This window comes from Coregonus clupeaformis, chromosome 8 (assembly GCF_020615455.1).
Source record: "Coregonus clupeaformis isolate EN_2021a chromosome 8, ASM2061545v1, whole genome shotgun sequence".
NCBI classification, from domain to species: domain Eukaryota; kingdom Metazoa; phylum Chordata; class Actinopteri; order Salmoniformes; family Salmonidae; genus Coregonus; species Coregonus clupeaformis.
Genome location: NC_059199.1, coordinates 52,534,168 through 52,547,254, shown reverse-complemented (window position 1 = coordinate 52,547,254; position 13,087 = coordinate 52,534,168). Strand labels below are relative to the sequence as shown.

At 45.1% G+C, this 13,087-nt stretch overlaps 1 protein-coding gene across 1 annotated transcript; it reads left to right on the top strand.

The window, feature by feature from the left end:
- On the top strand, positions 1 to 11,721 carry LOC121572462 (CD48 antigen-like). The gene is made up of 7 exons (XM_045222388.1): positions 1 to 311; positions 9,105 to 9,410; positions 9,669 to 9,938; positions 10,140 to 10,247; positions 10,464 to 10,519; positions 10,604 to 10,681; positions 10,816 to 11,721. The coding sequence occupies exons 1-7, from the start codon at positions 239 to 241 to the stop codon at positions 10,888 to 10,890; spliced, it is 966 nt and encodes a 321-aa protein (XP_045078323.1). The 5' UTR covers positions 1 to 238; the 3' UTR covers positions 10,891 to 11,721.
- Positions 11,722 to 13,087: the final 1,366 nt, after the last annotated feature.

The window sequence follows — 13,087 nt, the reverse complement described above, 5'->3', positions numbered from 1 at the left end:
ACTAACTCTCAAGCTGAGCGAAGGGGTATTTCCAGAGAGCAACTATAGAATGTGACTTATTTTTCAACTAACATACAGGAATGATTTTATAGAACAGCAGCCCTCATCAAAAGGAAGTCTCTGCTCTTTCTCTACTCTTTCTTCTCTGTGTGTTTTGGTAGTCAACTGCTTGCTACCAGTGACAGTGATAGATGAGGACATACAGCCAGAGGAAACAGTCATACAACGCCTTAAAGAGATGTCTGGTGGTCCCTTCTCCTGCTTCTCCAAACAGGGAATACTCCTTCTCATACTCTCCAACCTCCACTATGGTAAGTTTTGTGACGATTTTTATTCATTTGAACATTTTAAACACAATACAACCACAATACAACCATCGCCGAGGATGACACAAAAAAGTTTTAAAACGTATCCCCATTGTGGACCTCAAGAAAATACATGAAAACAAAAATATACACAAGATAACATGAAAGCAAAAAACACCTAAAATACACCTCATCAATATGGAGGAAACCGCAAAAGGAATAAAATAGATTACCAAGTGACGTTCATTGAAACAATTATACTTTGTTGTGCAGTTTTAAAGCATTTTGCCCATAAACCATTTCTTAGGGTTTATCTTAAAACTCCCTAGCGTATATTGATGGATTTTACAGTGGGGAAAAAAAGTATTTAGTCAGCCACCAATTGTGCAAGTTCTCCCACTTAAAAAGATGAAAGAGGCCTGTAATTTTCATCATAGGTACACGTCAACTATGACAGACAAATTGAGAAAAGTACATCCAGAAAATCACATTGTAGGATTTCTAATGAATTTATTTGCAAATTATGGTAGAAAATAAGTATTTGGTCACCTACAAACAAGCAAGATTTCTGGCACTCACAGACCTGTAACTTCTTCTTTAAGAGGCTCCTCTGTCCTCCACTCGTTACCTGTATTAATGGCACCTGTTTGAACTTGTTATCAGTATAAAAGACACCTGTCCACAACCTCAAACAGTCACACTCCAAACTCCACTATGGCCAAGACCAAAGAGCTGTCAAAGGACACCAGAAACTGTCAGGTTTTGGCCATGACTGTTCGGGTTTTGGTCACTAGATGTCCCCATTGCACCTTTTTTGTACCTTTTGTTTTTCTTGCTCTAATTATTGTTTGCACCTGTAGGTCATTCCCTTGTTAGTATTTAAACCCTGTGTGTTCCTCAGTTCCTTGCTCAGTGTTTGTAAGTTAGCACCCAGCCCAAGCCTTGTTTTATATGGATATTTCTCTGGTTGGGATTTTACCACTTTGTGGAGTTTCTTTTGTTTTTTGGAGGTTTTCCTCTTTGTGCCTCTTGGCTTTATTTCTGGACATTGTGGATTTAGTTTCTTTGCCTGAAGATTTTGTTCTTTAATTAAACCACCATCTCTAGTACTGCTGTGTCTGCCTCATCTTCTGGGTTCTGACAATTATTAGTGACTGTTTCTCGCACCGGGTCGTGACAGAAACACTGAGCCATTATTATGAACCCAGAGGCAGCCAGTACCCAGGATCTTTTTTCCATGCTGTCCCACCATGAGGGGACTGTCCAACGCCACGAAGCTGCTCTGGTTCAGCAAGAGGCCTTAATGGCTAGACATTCTCAACTTCTGTCAGAGATGCTGACTTCCATAAAGCAGATTTCGGATCGACTTTCCCCGGCAACCGCTTCTGCTCCAGTTCATCCGATTCAAGGACCCCTGGCAGTTAATCCCCTGGCTGAACCTCGTCTGCCGCCTCCCCAACGGTTCTCAGGGGACCCGAGTGTTTGTAAGGGGTTTTTCACCCAATGTTCTCTCTCCTTTGAGCTGCAACCATCGTCGTTTCCCACCGACCGGTCCAAGATAGCATATATCATCACCCTGCTGTCGGAAAAGGCCCTGGCCTGGGCTACTGCTGTGTGGGATGCCCAAAGTCCCTGCTGTGCCAGCTACTCTACCTTTGCTGAAGAATTCAAGCGAGTGTTTCAAGGTCCTACCAACGGCCCTGACTCAGCCAAACAGCTCCTGACTCTCCGCCAAGGTCGGCGCAGCGTGACGGACTATGCCATCCAGTTCCGCACTGTGGCAGCAGCAAGTGGCTGGAACGACGAGGCGCTCACAGTGTGTTTTTTGAAGGGTCTTTCTGACACCATCCAAGATGAACTGGCCACTCGGGAACCACCGGACAACCTCGAGTCCCTTATCAAGTTGGCTTCACGCATAGACCAGCGTCTGAGAGAGAGAGAACAAAACCATAGACCGCTCACCCTAGCTCCTATCGGTTCCAGCTCCGAGTCTCCACCTTTATCCTCGCTGGCTCCACCAGAACCCATGCAGGTTGGACGCATCTCCCAGGCTGAGAGAGACCGCCGGATGAGGGAGCGATGCTGTCTATATTGCGGCAAACCGGGCCATTTCCGCTCCACGTGTCCCGGGCTCCAGGGAAACGCACTCTCCCGTGCAGGCCTGGGAGGACTGTAACGGGAAACATAACCTCCTCCCATCCATCCAACTCCCGCCTGCTCATTCCTGTTACCCTTTCCTGGGACGACCACGAGTTTTCTCTTCAAGCCTTGGTAGACTCTGGAGCCGCAGGTAACTTCATGGATGGGATCTGGGCGAAGGAGAATGGCGTTCCTTCTGAACCTCTAAGTGACCCCATAAGGGTTACTACGTTGGATAGAAGTCCTTTGGGATCTGGACTTGTCACTCGTGCCACTACCCCCTTACGACTTTCAGTTTCCCAACACCAGGAAGTGATGAACTTTCATCTGATCTCCTGTTCCGAGTTTCCTCTCGTCCTTGGTTATCCCTGGCTTCACAGCCATAACCCTCACATCGACTGGTCTGTGGGCACTATCAAGCAGTGGGGTCCTACGTGCCAAGCCACTTGTATCTTCCCGAGTTCCCAGAGTTCTCCTTCCGAGTCTCTAGAATCCATCGACTTGTCCCGAGTTCCCGAGTGTTACCATGACCTCAAACTGGTATTTAGCAAACAGAGGGCCACCAAACTACCACCCCATAGACCTTACGATTGCACCATCGACCTGTTGCCGGGACCTGCCCTCCCAGGGGTCGGATCTTTTCCCTTTCTCCTCCCGAACGAGCTGCTATGGATACCTACATCAAGGACGCTCTGACAGCAGGTCTCATGCGTCCATCTACCTCGCCGGCGGGAGCAGGGTTTTTCTTTGTGGCCAAGAAGGACGGTGGATTACGACCCTGCATCGACTACCGGGGACTCAATGCCATAACCGTCCGTAACCGCTACCCGCTACCCCTTATGGCCACAGCCTTCGAGCTGCTCCAGGAAGCAGTTGTCTTCACTAAGCTTGACCTGCGGAACGCATACCATCTTGTGCGGATCAAACCCGGGGACGAGTGGAAGACCGCTTTCAACACGCCTACTGGTCACTACGAATACTCTGTGATGCCCTTCGGCCTGACCAACGCTCCGGCTGTGTTCCAAGCGCTCATAAACGATGTGCTTAGGGATATGCTTAACATCTTTGTGTTTGTTTACTTGGATGACATCCTCATCTTTTCGAGCTCCCTTCAAGAACACACTAAGCATGTCAGACAAGTGCTCAAACGCCTCCTAGACAGCCATTTGTACGTTAAGCCGGAGAAGTGTGAATTCCATTCCTCTCGAGTACAATTCCTGGGATTTATAGTGGAACCCGGACGAGTCCAGATGGACCCCAAGAAGGTAGAGGCGGTAGCGGATTGGCCCACCCCCAAGTCCGTTAAGGAAGTTCAGCGCTTCCTGGGCTTCACCAACTTTTACCGCAAGTTCATCAAGAACTTCAGCTCGGTGGCAGCCCCTCTCTCGGCGGTAACCAAGGGTGGCAACACAAGGTTTCTGTGGGGAAGAGAAGCTGAGACGGCCTTCCAAGGACTCAAGCAGCGCATCCTCTCTGCTCCCATCCTGACACTACCAACGGCGGATGAACCTTTTGTGGTGGAGGTAGACGCATCAGAGGTTGGGGTTGGAGCTGTCCTGTCACAGAGGGGTGAAGACAAGAAGCTTCATCCTTGCGCCTTCTTCTCTCACCGGCTTACCCCAGCCGAGAGGAATTACGATGTGGGGGATCGTGAACTCCTAGCGGTTAAGATGGCATTGAAGGAATGGAGACACTGGCTCGAGGGGGCTTCTCAACCGTTTCAAGTGCTTACGGACCACAAGAATCTGGAGTATATCCAGCAGGCGAAGCGGTTGAACGCCAGACAAGCTCGATGGTCTCTTTTCTTCAGCCGATTTCAGTTTATCCTCACCTATAGACCCGGTCGAAGAATCTCAAACCGGACGCCTTGTCACGAATCTACTCTCCTGCCATTAGAGAAGATACTGACATGACTGTCCTTCCGGCCGCTAAGATCGTGGCTCCGATCTCGTGGCAAGTGGAGGATACCGTGAAACAAGCTCAAGCCATCGAACCGGGTCCTGGAGGAGGTCCTGCTAATCGGTTGTTTGTTCCCAAGGCAGCAAGGTCTCAAGTCCTTCGGTGGGGGCACTCCTCTCGCCTCACCTGTCACCCGGGCGTAGGCCGCACCTTGGAGTTCATCCAGCGTAAGTTCTGGTGGCCCACCATAAAAGAAGACGTTGCCACTTTCATCAAAGCCTGTTCCGTGTGCTGCCAGGGCAAATCTTCTCACCTCCGCCCTCAAGGACTCCTTCACCCTCTATCTATTCCCCACCGACCCTGGTCCCATATCTCGTTGGACTTTATTACTGGCCTTCCTCCGTCCCATGGTAATACTACGATCCTAGTCATCATCGACAGGTTTTCTAAGGCGGCCAGGTTTGTTCCTTTGACCAAATTACCTTCTGCCAAGGAAACGGCTGAGTTGGTGATTAACCATGTGTTCCGAGTCTTTGGGATTCCGCAAGATATGGTTTCCGACAGAGGTCCCCAGTTCGCCTCAAGGTTTTGGAAGGCCTTCTGCCAACTCATAGGGGCCACGGCCAGTTTATCTTCAGGGTACCATCCGGAGTCCAATGGCCAAACTGAGAGGATGAATCAGGAGCTGGAAACCACCCTCAGATGCATGGTTTCCAATAACCCGTCCACTTGGTCATCCTTCATTGTTTGGGCGAGTACGCGCACAACACCTTGTGCTCCTCCTCCACTGGTATGTCCCCGCATGAGTGTCAGTTTGGCTATGCGCCTCTATTGTTCCCGGACCAGGAGGCAGAAGTCAGAGTGCCTTCAGCCTCGAGGTTCATCAGACGCTGTCGGCTTACGTGGAAGAAGGCACGTCTTAATCTTCTGCATTCCTCTCAGCAGTACCAACGACAAGCCAACAGAGTCGCCGTCCCGGTCCTACCCTGTACCCCGGCCAGAGAGTATGGCTCTCAACTAAGAACCTACCACTACGGGTGGAGTCTCGCAAGCTGTCCCAGAGGTTCATCGGTCCCTTTAAGATTGCCAGGAGAGTCAATCCCGTTACTTTTCGCCTGCACTTACCCAGATCCCTTAAAATCAATCCAACATTTCACATTTCTTTATTAAAACCTGTTGTTTTTTCTCCCCTTATCCCGGCAGGCAGACCTCCCCCTCCGCCCCGTGTCATCGGTGGCCAGTCGGCTTATACCGTCCACCGGATACTGGATTCCCGCCGGGTGCAGCGGTCCTGGCAGTATCTGGTGGACTGGGAAGGCTACGGTCCCGAGGAGCGCTCCTGGGTTCCTGCCAAGGACATACTGGACCCTGACCTCATTCGTCAGTTCAGGGCCCTCCACCCTGAGAAGGCTGGTAGGAACGTCAGGAGCCGTTCCTAGGAGGGGGATTCTGTCAGGTTTTGGCCATGACTGTTCGGGTTTTGGTCACTAGATGTCCCCATTGCACCTTTTTTGTACCTTTTGTTTTTCTTGCTCTAATTATTGTTTGCACCTGTAGGTCATTCCCTTGTTAGTATTTAAACCCTGTGTGTTCCTCAGTTCCTTGCTCAGTGTTTGTAAGTTAGCACCCAGCCCAAGCCTTGTTTTATATGGATATTTCTCTGGTTGGGATTTTACCACTTTGTGGAGTTTCTTTTGTTTTTTGGAGGTTTTCCTCTTTGTGCCTCTTGGCTTTATTTCTGGACATTGTGGATTTAGTTTCTTTGCCTGAAGATTTTGTTCTTTAATTAAACCACCATCTCTAGTACTGCTGTGTCTGCCTCATCTTCTGGGTTCTGACAATTATTAGTGACTGTTTCTCGCACCGGGTCGTGACAGAAACAAAATTGTAGACCTGCACCAGGCTGGGAAGACTGAATCTGCAATAGGTAAGCAGCTTGGTTTGAAGAAATCAACTGTGGGAGCAATTATTAGGAAATGGAAGACTGATAATCTCCCTCGATCTGGGGCTCCACGCAAGATCTAACCCTGTGGGGTCAAAATAATCACAAGAACGGTGAGCAAAAATCCCAGAACCACACGGGGGGACCTAGTGAATGACCTGCAGAGAGCTGGGACCAAAGTAACAAAGCCTACCATCAGTAACACACTACGCCGCCAGGGACTCAAATCCTGCAGTGCCAGACGTGTCCCCCTGCTTAAGCCAGTACATTTCCAGGCCCGTCTGAAGTTTGCTAGAGTGCATTTGGATGATCCAGAAGAGGATTGGGAAAATGTAATATGGTCAGATGAAACCAAAATATAACTTTTTGGTAAAAACTCAACTCGTCGTGTTTGGAGGACAAAGAATGCTGAGTTGCATCCAAAGAACACCATACCTACTGTGAAGCATGGGGGTGGAAACATCATGCTTTGGGGCTGTTTTTCTGCAAAGGGACCAGGACGACTGATCCGTGTAAAGGAAAGAATGAATGGGGCCATGTATCGTGAGATTTTGAGTGAAAACCTCCTTCCATCAGCAAGGGCATTGAAGATGAAACGTGGCTGGGTCTTTCAGCATGACAATGATCCCAAACACACCGCCCGGGCAACGAAGGAGTGGCTTCGTAAGAAGCATTTCTAGGTCCTGGAGTGGCCTAGCCAGTCTCCAGATCTCAACCCCATAGAACATCTTTGGAGGGAGTTGAAAGTCTGTGTTGCCCAGCCACAGCCCCAAAACATCACTGCTCTAGAGGAGATCTGCATGGAGGAATGGGCCAAAATACCAGCAACAGTGTGTGAAAACCTTGTGAAGACCTACAGAAAATGTTTGACCTGTGTCATTGCCAACAAAGGGTATATAACAAAGTATTGAGAAACTTTTGTTATTGACCAAATACTTATTTTCTACCATAATTTGCAAATAAATTCATTACAAATCCTACAATGTGATTTTCTGGATATTTTTTTCTCATTTTGTCTGTCATAGTTGACGTGTACCTATGATGAAAATTACAGGCCTCTCTCCTCTTTTTAAGTGGGAGAACTTGCACAATTGGTGGCTGACTAAATACTTTTTTCCCCCACTGTATATGGTTTGGCACACCATTCCATTCCTCTGTGCCAGTGTTAAGGAAATAGCTTTTTCCAGCCATGCTCCTATAGAGCAGCAGTCTCATACTGCCAACACTGGCTCTGGTGTGATGACTATGAGAGTCTCTAATGAAATTAAAATAATCAGAAAGGTAACTGAGGGCAAGGTCATGTATCACTTTAAAAACCATCAACAGTTTTATCTGCACCACCAGGAGATTAACTGGAAGCCAGTTCAGTTCCCTGAAATGATTAGGACCAACGTGCGTCCCAATGGCTGAGCTTCAGTATAATTCTCATTAGTTTGTTTTGGGTCGTTTTAAATTTGTCCTTCAGATTTTGTGATACGCCACTGAACCATGAGATAGAAGCATAGCCATAGTGGCACCGTATCAGAGATGTTTCCAGGGTCCTCATACTCTCTGTATACAGGAACTTGGCTACCTTGCCAGGAACTTTGTCCTGGAGTGAACCTACCCAATGACCTTCAGAGCCATAAGTTCACATGTCATGTGTTGGTCCAGTTCACATCCAAATGTATGTAACATAGCATTTTTCCTTCACCACTACACCATTACACTTGACCGAGAAGTTGGAAGAGTTTCTCACTTTGTTTTCGGAACCAAACAGGATACATTCTGTCTGCCTAAATGGATAACCACTTACTGACTTTAGTCAGTTGGCTGCTTAGGGTCTTTTCAACGGTCTCCTTAGTCTAATGTGAAACCAAGAGGGTAGAATAATTCTCATGTGCATGTGTTTGATGGTATAATAAAGTTTGGAAAACCGTTAGCTTTCTCTAAATTCATTGTTGGTCTTTGCATGGTGTGTTGACTGTAGAATGCCTAGTCATCAGTGATTGGTTGAATATCTCGAAACGTTTGCTTTATTACTGTGTGATAACACCTACATAATACCTATATTCAGCAACATATCATGATGTATTGATTCTGCAGTGCTTCTAGAATGCAAGAGATCTTACGACCCTGTGCTAGATGCATGTCATTCATTAAATTTAAGGTGATATGGGACTGTATGTAATTGTTGTTTGTATTACATAATAAGATACATTGCATGACTAGGATAACTGCAGCTCTGCCATAAATTCTTCAATTAACTGTAACTGTATTTATTTCTTAATTCATGACTGATGTTTTTTTGTGTAAGGGTTTATAAAACATCACTTCAGACTGACATGTATTTATAATGTTGCCCATGCAGTATATGATGCATTTCTGGGGAATAATTACTCAGTAAACACAGTGGGATTTGTATTTGTGAGCTGAGGAGGAGTTATCAGATCCACCCCCAATTCTCTTTTCCTGTCATCTCATACTGTTCTGCTGAATGTGGGGGAGGAGCGGACTTTAATAAAGTAAAGATGGACCCACACACTCTGTTACTTAAAGATATAAAGTGCAAATATGTAAAGTGCCACGTACAGTATAAATGAAACCTGGAAATGCTCTATATAAATCCAATCCATTATTATCTATTATTGATTAGGTAACACTTTGCATTGCAGAGTATTATTGTGTAATTAGTCATGTAGGCACACTGTAACAAGTATTACATTGTAACAATGAGTAATTGCAATACTTGCTACACCATACTTACATGAATAATTACACAGCAGTAAGTGTAACCATTGATTGATGTCAGAATGCCAATGTCAATTTTTGTGTTTCAGGTGTGGGTGTTTCTTCATACCTGTCATTCCACAAGACAGTAGGGGACTCCGTGGAGATGCCTGCAGGCTTAGAGGGGCAAAATGTCACCCTAATTAATTGGAGGTATAGCGAAAAGGATATTGCAGAATTCAACTCAGAAGGTTTATATTTCCATGGATCCCAGTTCAAGGGGAGACTAGAAATGAATGCCAAAGACTTCAGTTTAACAATTAGGAAACTGACTCTGCAAGACTCAGGGGAATATCTAGTTATTGCTGAAACAGACAAGCAGATTCCCAGTAAGGCTGTCACTCTGCAGGTTCACGGTAGGAAGCTATCACCTTCTTTACATAGTTTACTTTTCTATGACTATAGTGTTAATGACATATTCCATCCTTTGTCTTACACTCTGGTAACATCTTGTTGATGACTGATTACAACTCTCTCTCTCTCTCTCTCTCTCTCTCTCTCTCTCTCTCTCTCTCTCATTTCTCTCTCTCTCTCTCTCTCTCTCTCTCTCTCTCTCTCTCTCTCTCTCTCTCTCTCTCTCTCTCTCTCTCTCTCTCTCTCTCTCTCTCTCTCAGAGCCTATATCCAAGGTGGTGATCCAGACAGACATCAAGCTATTGGCCAACCACTCCTGTACGGTGCGGCTGGTGTGCAACGTGTCCTGCTACTCCAACCTTACATACACCTGGGAGAGAGACAATGAGATGTACGCAGACGCCCAGCAGATTCACCTCTCTCTCTCTCCTGCAGAGAGAGACATCATTGTAACATGCAATGCCTCCAACCTAGTCAGCTGGAAATCTGCCTTTGCAACAGTAAAGTGTAGTAATGACACAACCACACCAGGTACCTAGATATCATAATAATCCCTTCCATACACTTTTCAGTGTGCTTATATGCTTATTTACATTTGCGTCATTTAGCAGACGCTCTTATCCAAATATAATATATAATGCTTGTGATTACATTGGATGTATATGACATAGTGCCATTTCGTTTTTATCATATCGTGTAGTCTAATCATGTGTGTTGTACAATATTTGACAGGACTGGTGTGGTATACCATCTATGTCGGAGTATCAGTAGGAGGCGCTGTGGTGCTGATCCTCACTGTAGCTGTGGCAGTGTTCTACTGCAGGGGCCGCCGTAACACAGGTATGTACTGCTTAGGGCCCTTAACTATACTTACAGTTACATTTCAGGTGGTTCTAGAAATATTCTTCAGCTGATTTTTTTTTTTTTGTGAGGATTTGCTAGGAATTGGGAAAAGAGTGAGACCCCTCAGAAGTTTTGTTTATTAATTCCTGGGTATGTTTGTTGATATCCTGTTTAAAATGTATCTGATTGGTTAATATTTTTTTCTTTTCAAAGACAGCACTGTCAACACAATATATGCTGATGTTATGATCAACACAATCATTAAAGATGTAAGTATGCATTGCCGTTATTATGTATCTGAATGTGTGGAAGCTGTATGTACTGTTTTGTAATGGGCTGTATTTTGATTCCAGACAAGATCGAACAGTCAGGTAAACCCAATGTCCATCTATGAGACTGTCAATGATCTGGCTATCCCAAGATTGAATGAGGTAAGATATAAATAGTCATAATGTTAAAATGTCTGTGATTGAATGGAAGACTATGTACGGTAGTCTACTTTGAAAATAGTCAATACATTTCTTGATGCTGAAACAGTTTTTTCTTGATTATCTGTCACATGTAGCCGCAGACTCTGTATGACAAGATCGCATTTGGACGCCCAGAGCCCCCCACCTCTCCCTACCAGAAAGTACTGTGAGCTGAACAGGATGTGGTCATAGGCTGGGCCTTTCATAGATATAGAACACTCTGCATCCTCTGCATCTTGCATGTGTACGTAGTTAGGCCAAGATGTTACTGGTTAATTTCATCACGACCTACACCATCTGCTTACTTTTTCATGATTGGAATCTTCTCCCTTTGTTGATTCTCATATATACAGTGTATCATAAGGCCTTATGTCTTTCTTTGAGGGCCTAGTTACAATTAGGAGATTCTGAAACGTGTAATTGGCAGTACTAGACGTGGTGATCAAAAGTGATCATATGTTGGATTTCTATTTTATTGATTAAAGAGAAGAGTTGTAGATAATATAAATACATTGATTTGTGAGAATGATTTATGCAGGGGAGTAGAAAGTGTACTCTCTTGCATTAGGAGTATGTGCTTGCCAAGCATCAATTAGGTTGTAATCAGAGAGTATATGCTGGTGAGCCTTGGTTGCGTGTGGATTGTAATTAATCTTATTTTATTTGTCCACATGTCCAAAATGGCATTCATGTCTGTCCCAATAACCAGATGGTATTCAGTTAATAAAAATAAAAAGCTGTTCACAGAATTTAAAAAATATTCTACATTTTTGCATACCTTGAGTGCCTTGTATTTAGAGTGCATTGTAGTTACCTCCCATGACTGTATTTGTTAGCCACAGAGACATGGTTGTTGAATTGAATAGTTTTCAGTACTGTAGCCTTCACCAAGTGAGTGTCTAAGTGAATATGTTATCTTTCAAATTAAACTCATTATGACAACACATTACATATATCATAAAACCTTTGAGGGCCTAGTTAGACCCTAACACACTGGTCTGAAACTCCTGGTTTACATACCACATCAAGCCTGCAAGTCACATTATGCTGGCTTGGAAAGCGATGTGTAATTCCTATTGGAATCCAGCCAGAGTTAGGATATCCAACTATTTGAACTTTTAATCACACGCAACCTACATTCAGAATGACTGTTGGGGTAGGGAAGATTGATTACCTTGTGAAGACTTACAGAAAACTTTTGACCTGTGTCATTGCCAACAAAGGGTATATAACAAAGTATTGAGAAACTTTTGTTATTGACCAAATACTTATTTTCCACCATAATTTGCAAATAAATTCATTAAAAAACCTACAATGTGATTTTCTGGATTTTTTTTCTCATTTTGTCTGTCATAGTTGACGTGTACCTATGATGAAAATTACAGGCCTCTCTCATCTTTTTAAGTTGGAGAACTTGCACATTTGGTGGCTGACTAAATACTTTTTTCCCCCATTGTATATATATATATATATATATATATATATATATATATATATATATATATATATATATAATTTAGTTAAATTAAGACTAATGAAATTAGTGTACCAATCAGTTAAAAGTGTCAGGTGTCAGTGTGCAGCGGTAGGACGGAGTCAGGCGCAGGACACAGAACTGAGTAAATAACGAACTTTACTCAGAAAACAACAAATCTAATTTCCACGCAGGGAAATAAAACAGCTCACAGCATTATACAACACCAAACAAAGAACGATCACTCACAAAACCATGAGGGAAGCAGAGGGTTAAATAGGGAAATAACCATAACGTGATGGGAACCAGGTGTGTACAATCAAGACAAAACATACACCGGGGCCTCACTGCGGTGGCGGTCGGCGCTCGCCTTCTGTCGCCTGATGGCCCGTTGCAGGCGCACGTGGGCAGCGTCCCATGTCTCCTCCCAGCGCCGAAACCTTTCCGCCACCGCAGGTGCCTCGATCTGGCTCTGATGATAACCTGATAACCTAGTACACACTGAAACAGAGACAGGTTAGTGGAGGAGTGGCAGAGGGAGTTTTGGGCCATCTCTGCCCAAGGGATGAAAGCCGCCCACTCCCCCTGGCCCGTCCTGGCAATAGGACCGCAGAAACCTACCCACATCCTGGTTTATTCTCTCAACCTGCCCATTACTCTCGGGGTGAAACCCTGAGGTCAGGCTGACCGAGACCCCCAGAGGTTCCTTGAATGCCCTCCAGACCCTCGATGTGAACTGGGGACCCCGATCAGACACTATATCCTCAGGCACCCCGTAGTGCCGGAAGACGTGTGTAAACAGAGCCTCCGCAGTCTGTAAGGAAAGGAAGGAGATGGCAGGACTTAGAAAACCGATCCACAACGACCAGGATCGTGGTGTTACCTTGTGATGG

What these genes read in the sequence shown, in the direction of transcription:
- LOC121572462 (XM_045222388.1), top strand. Translation starts at nt 239, where the DNA reads ATGTCTGGTGGTCCCTTCTCCTGCTTCTCCAAACAGGGAATACTCCTT. An exon ending in ACTCTCCAACCTCCACTATG is followed by an intron (nt 312 to 9,104) that starts GTAAGTTTTGTG and finishes TTTGTGTTTCAG; the next exon opens with GTGTGGGTGTTTCTTCATAC. An exon ending in TAATGACACAACCACACCAG is followed by an intron (nt 9,939 to 10,139) that starts GTACCTAGATAT and finishes AATATTTGACAG; the next exon opens with GACTGGTGTGGTATACCATC.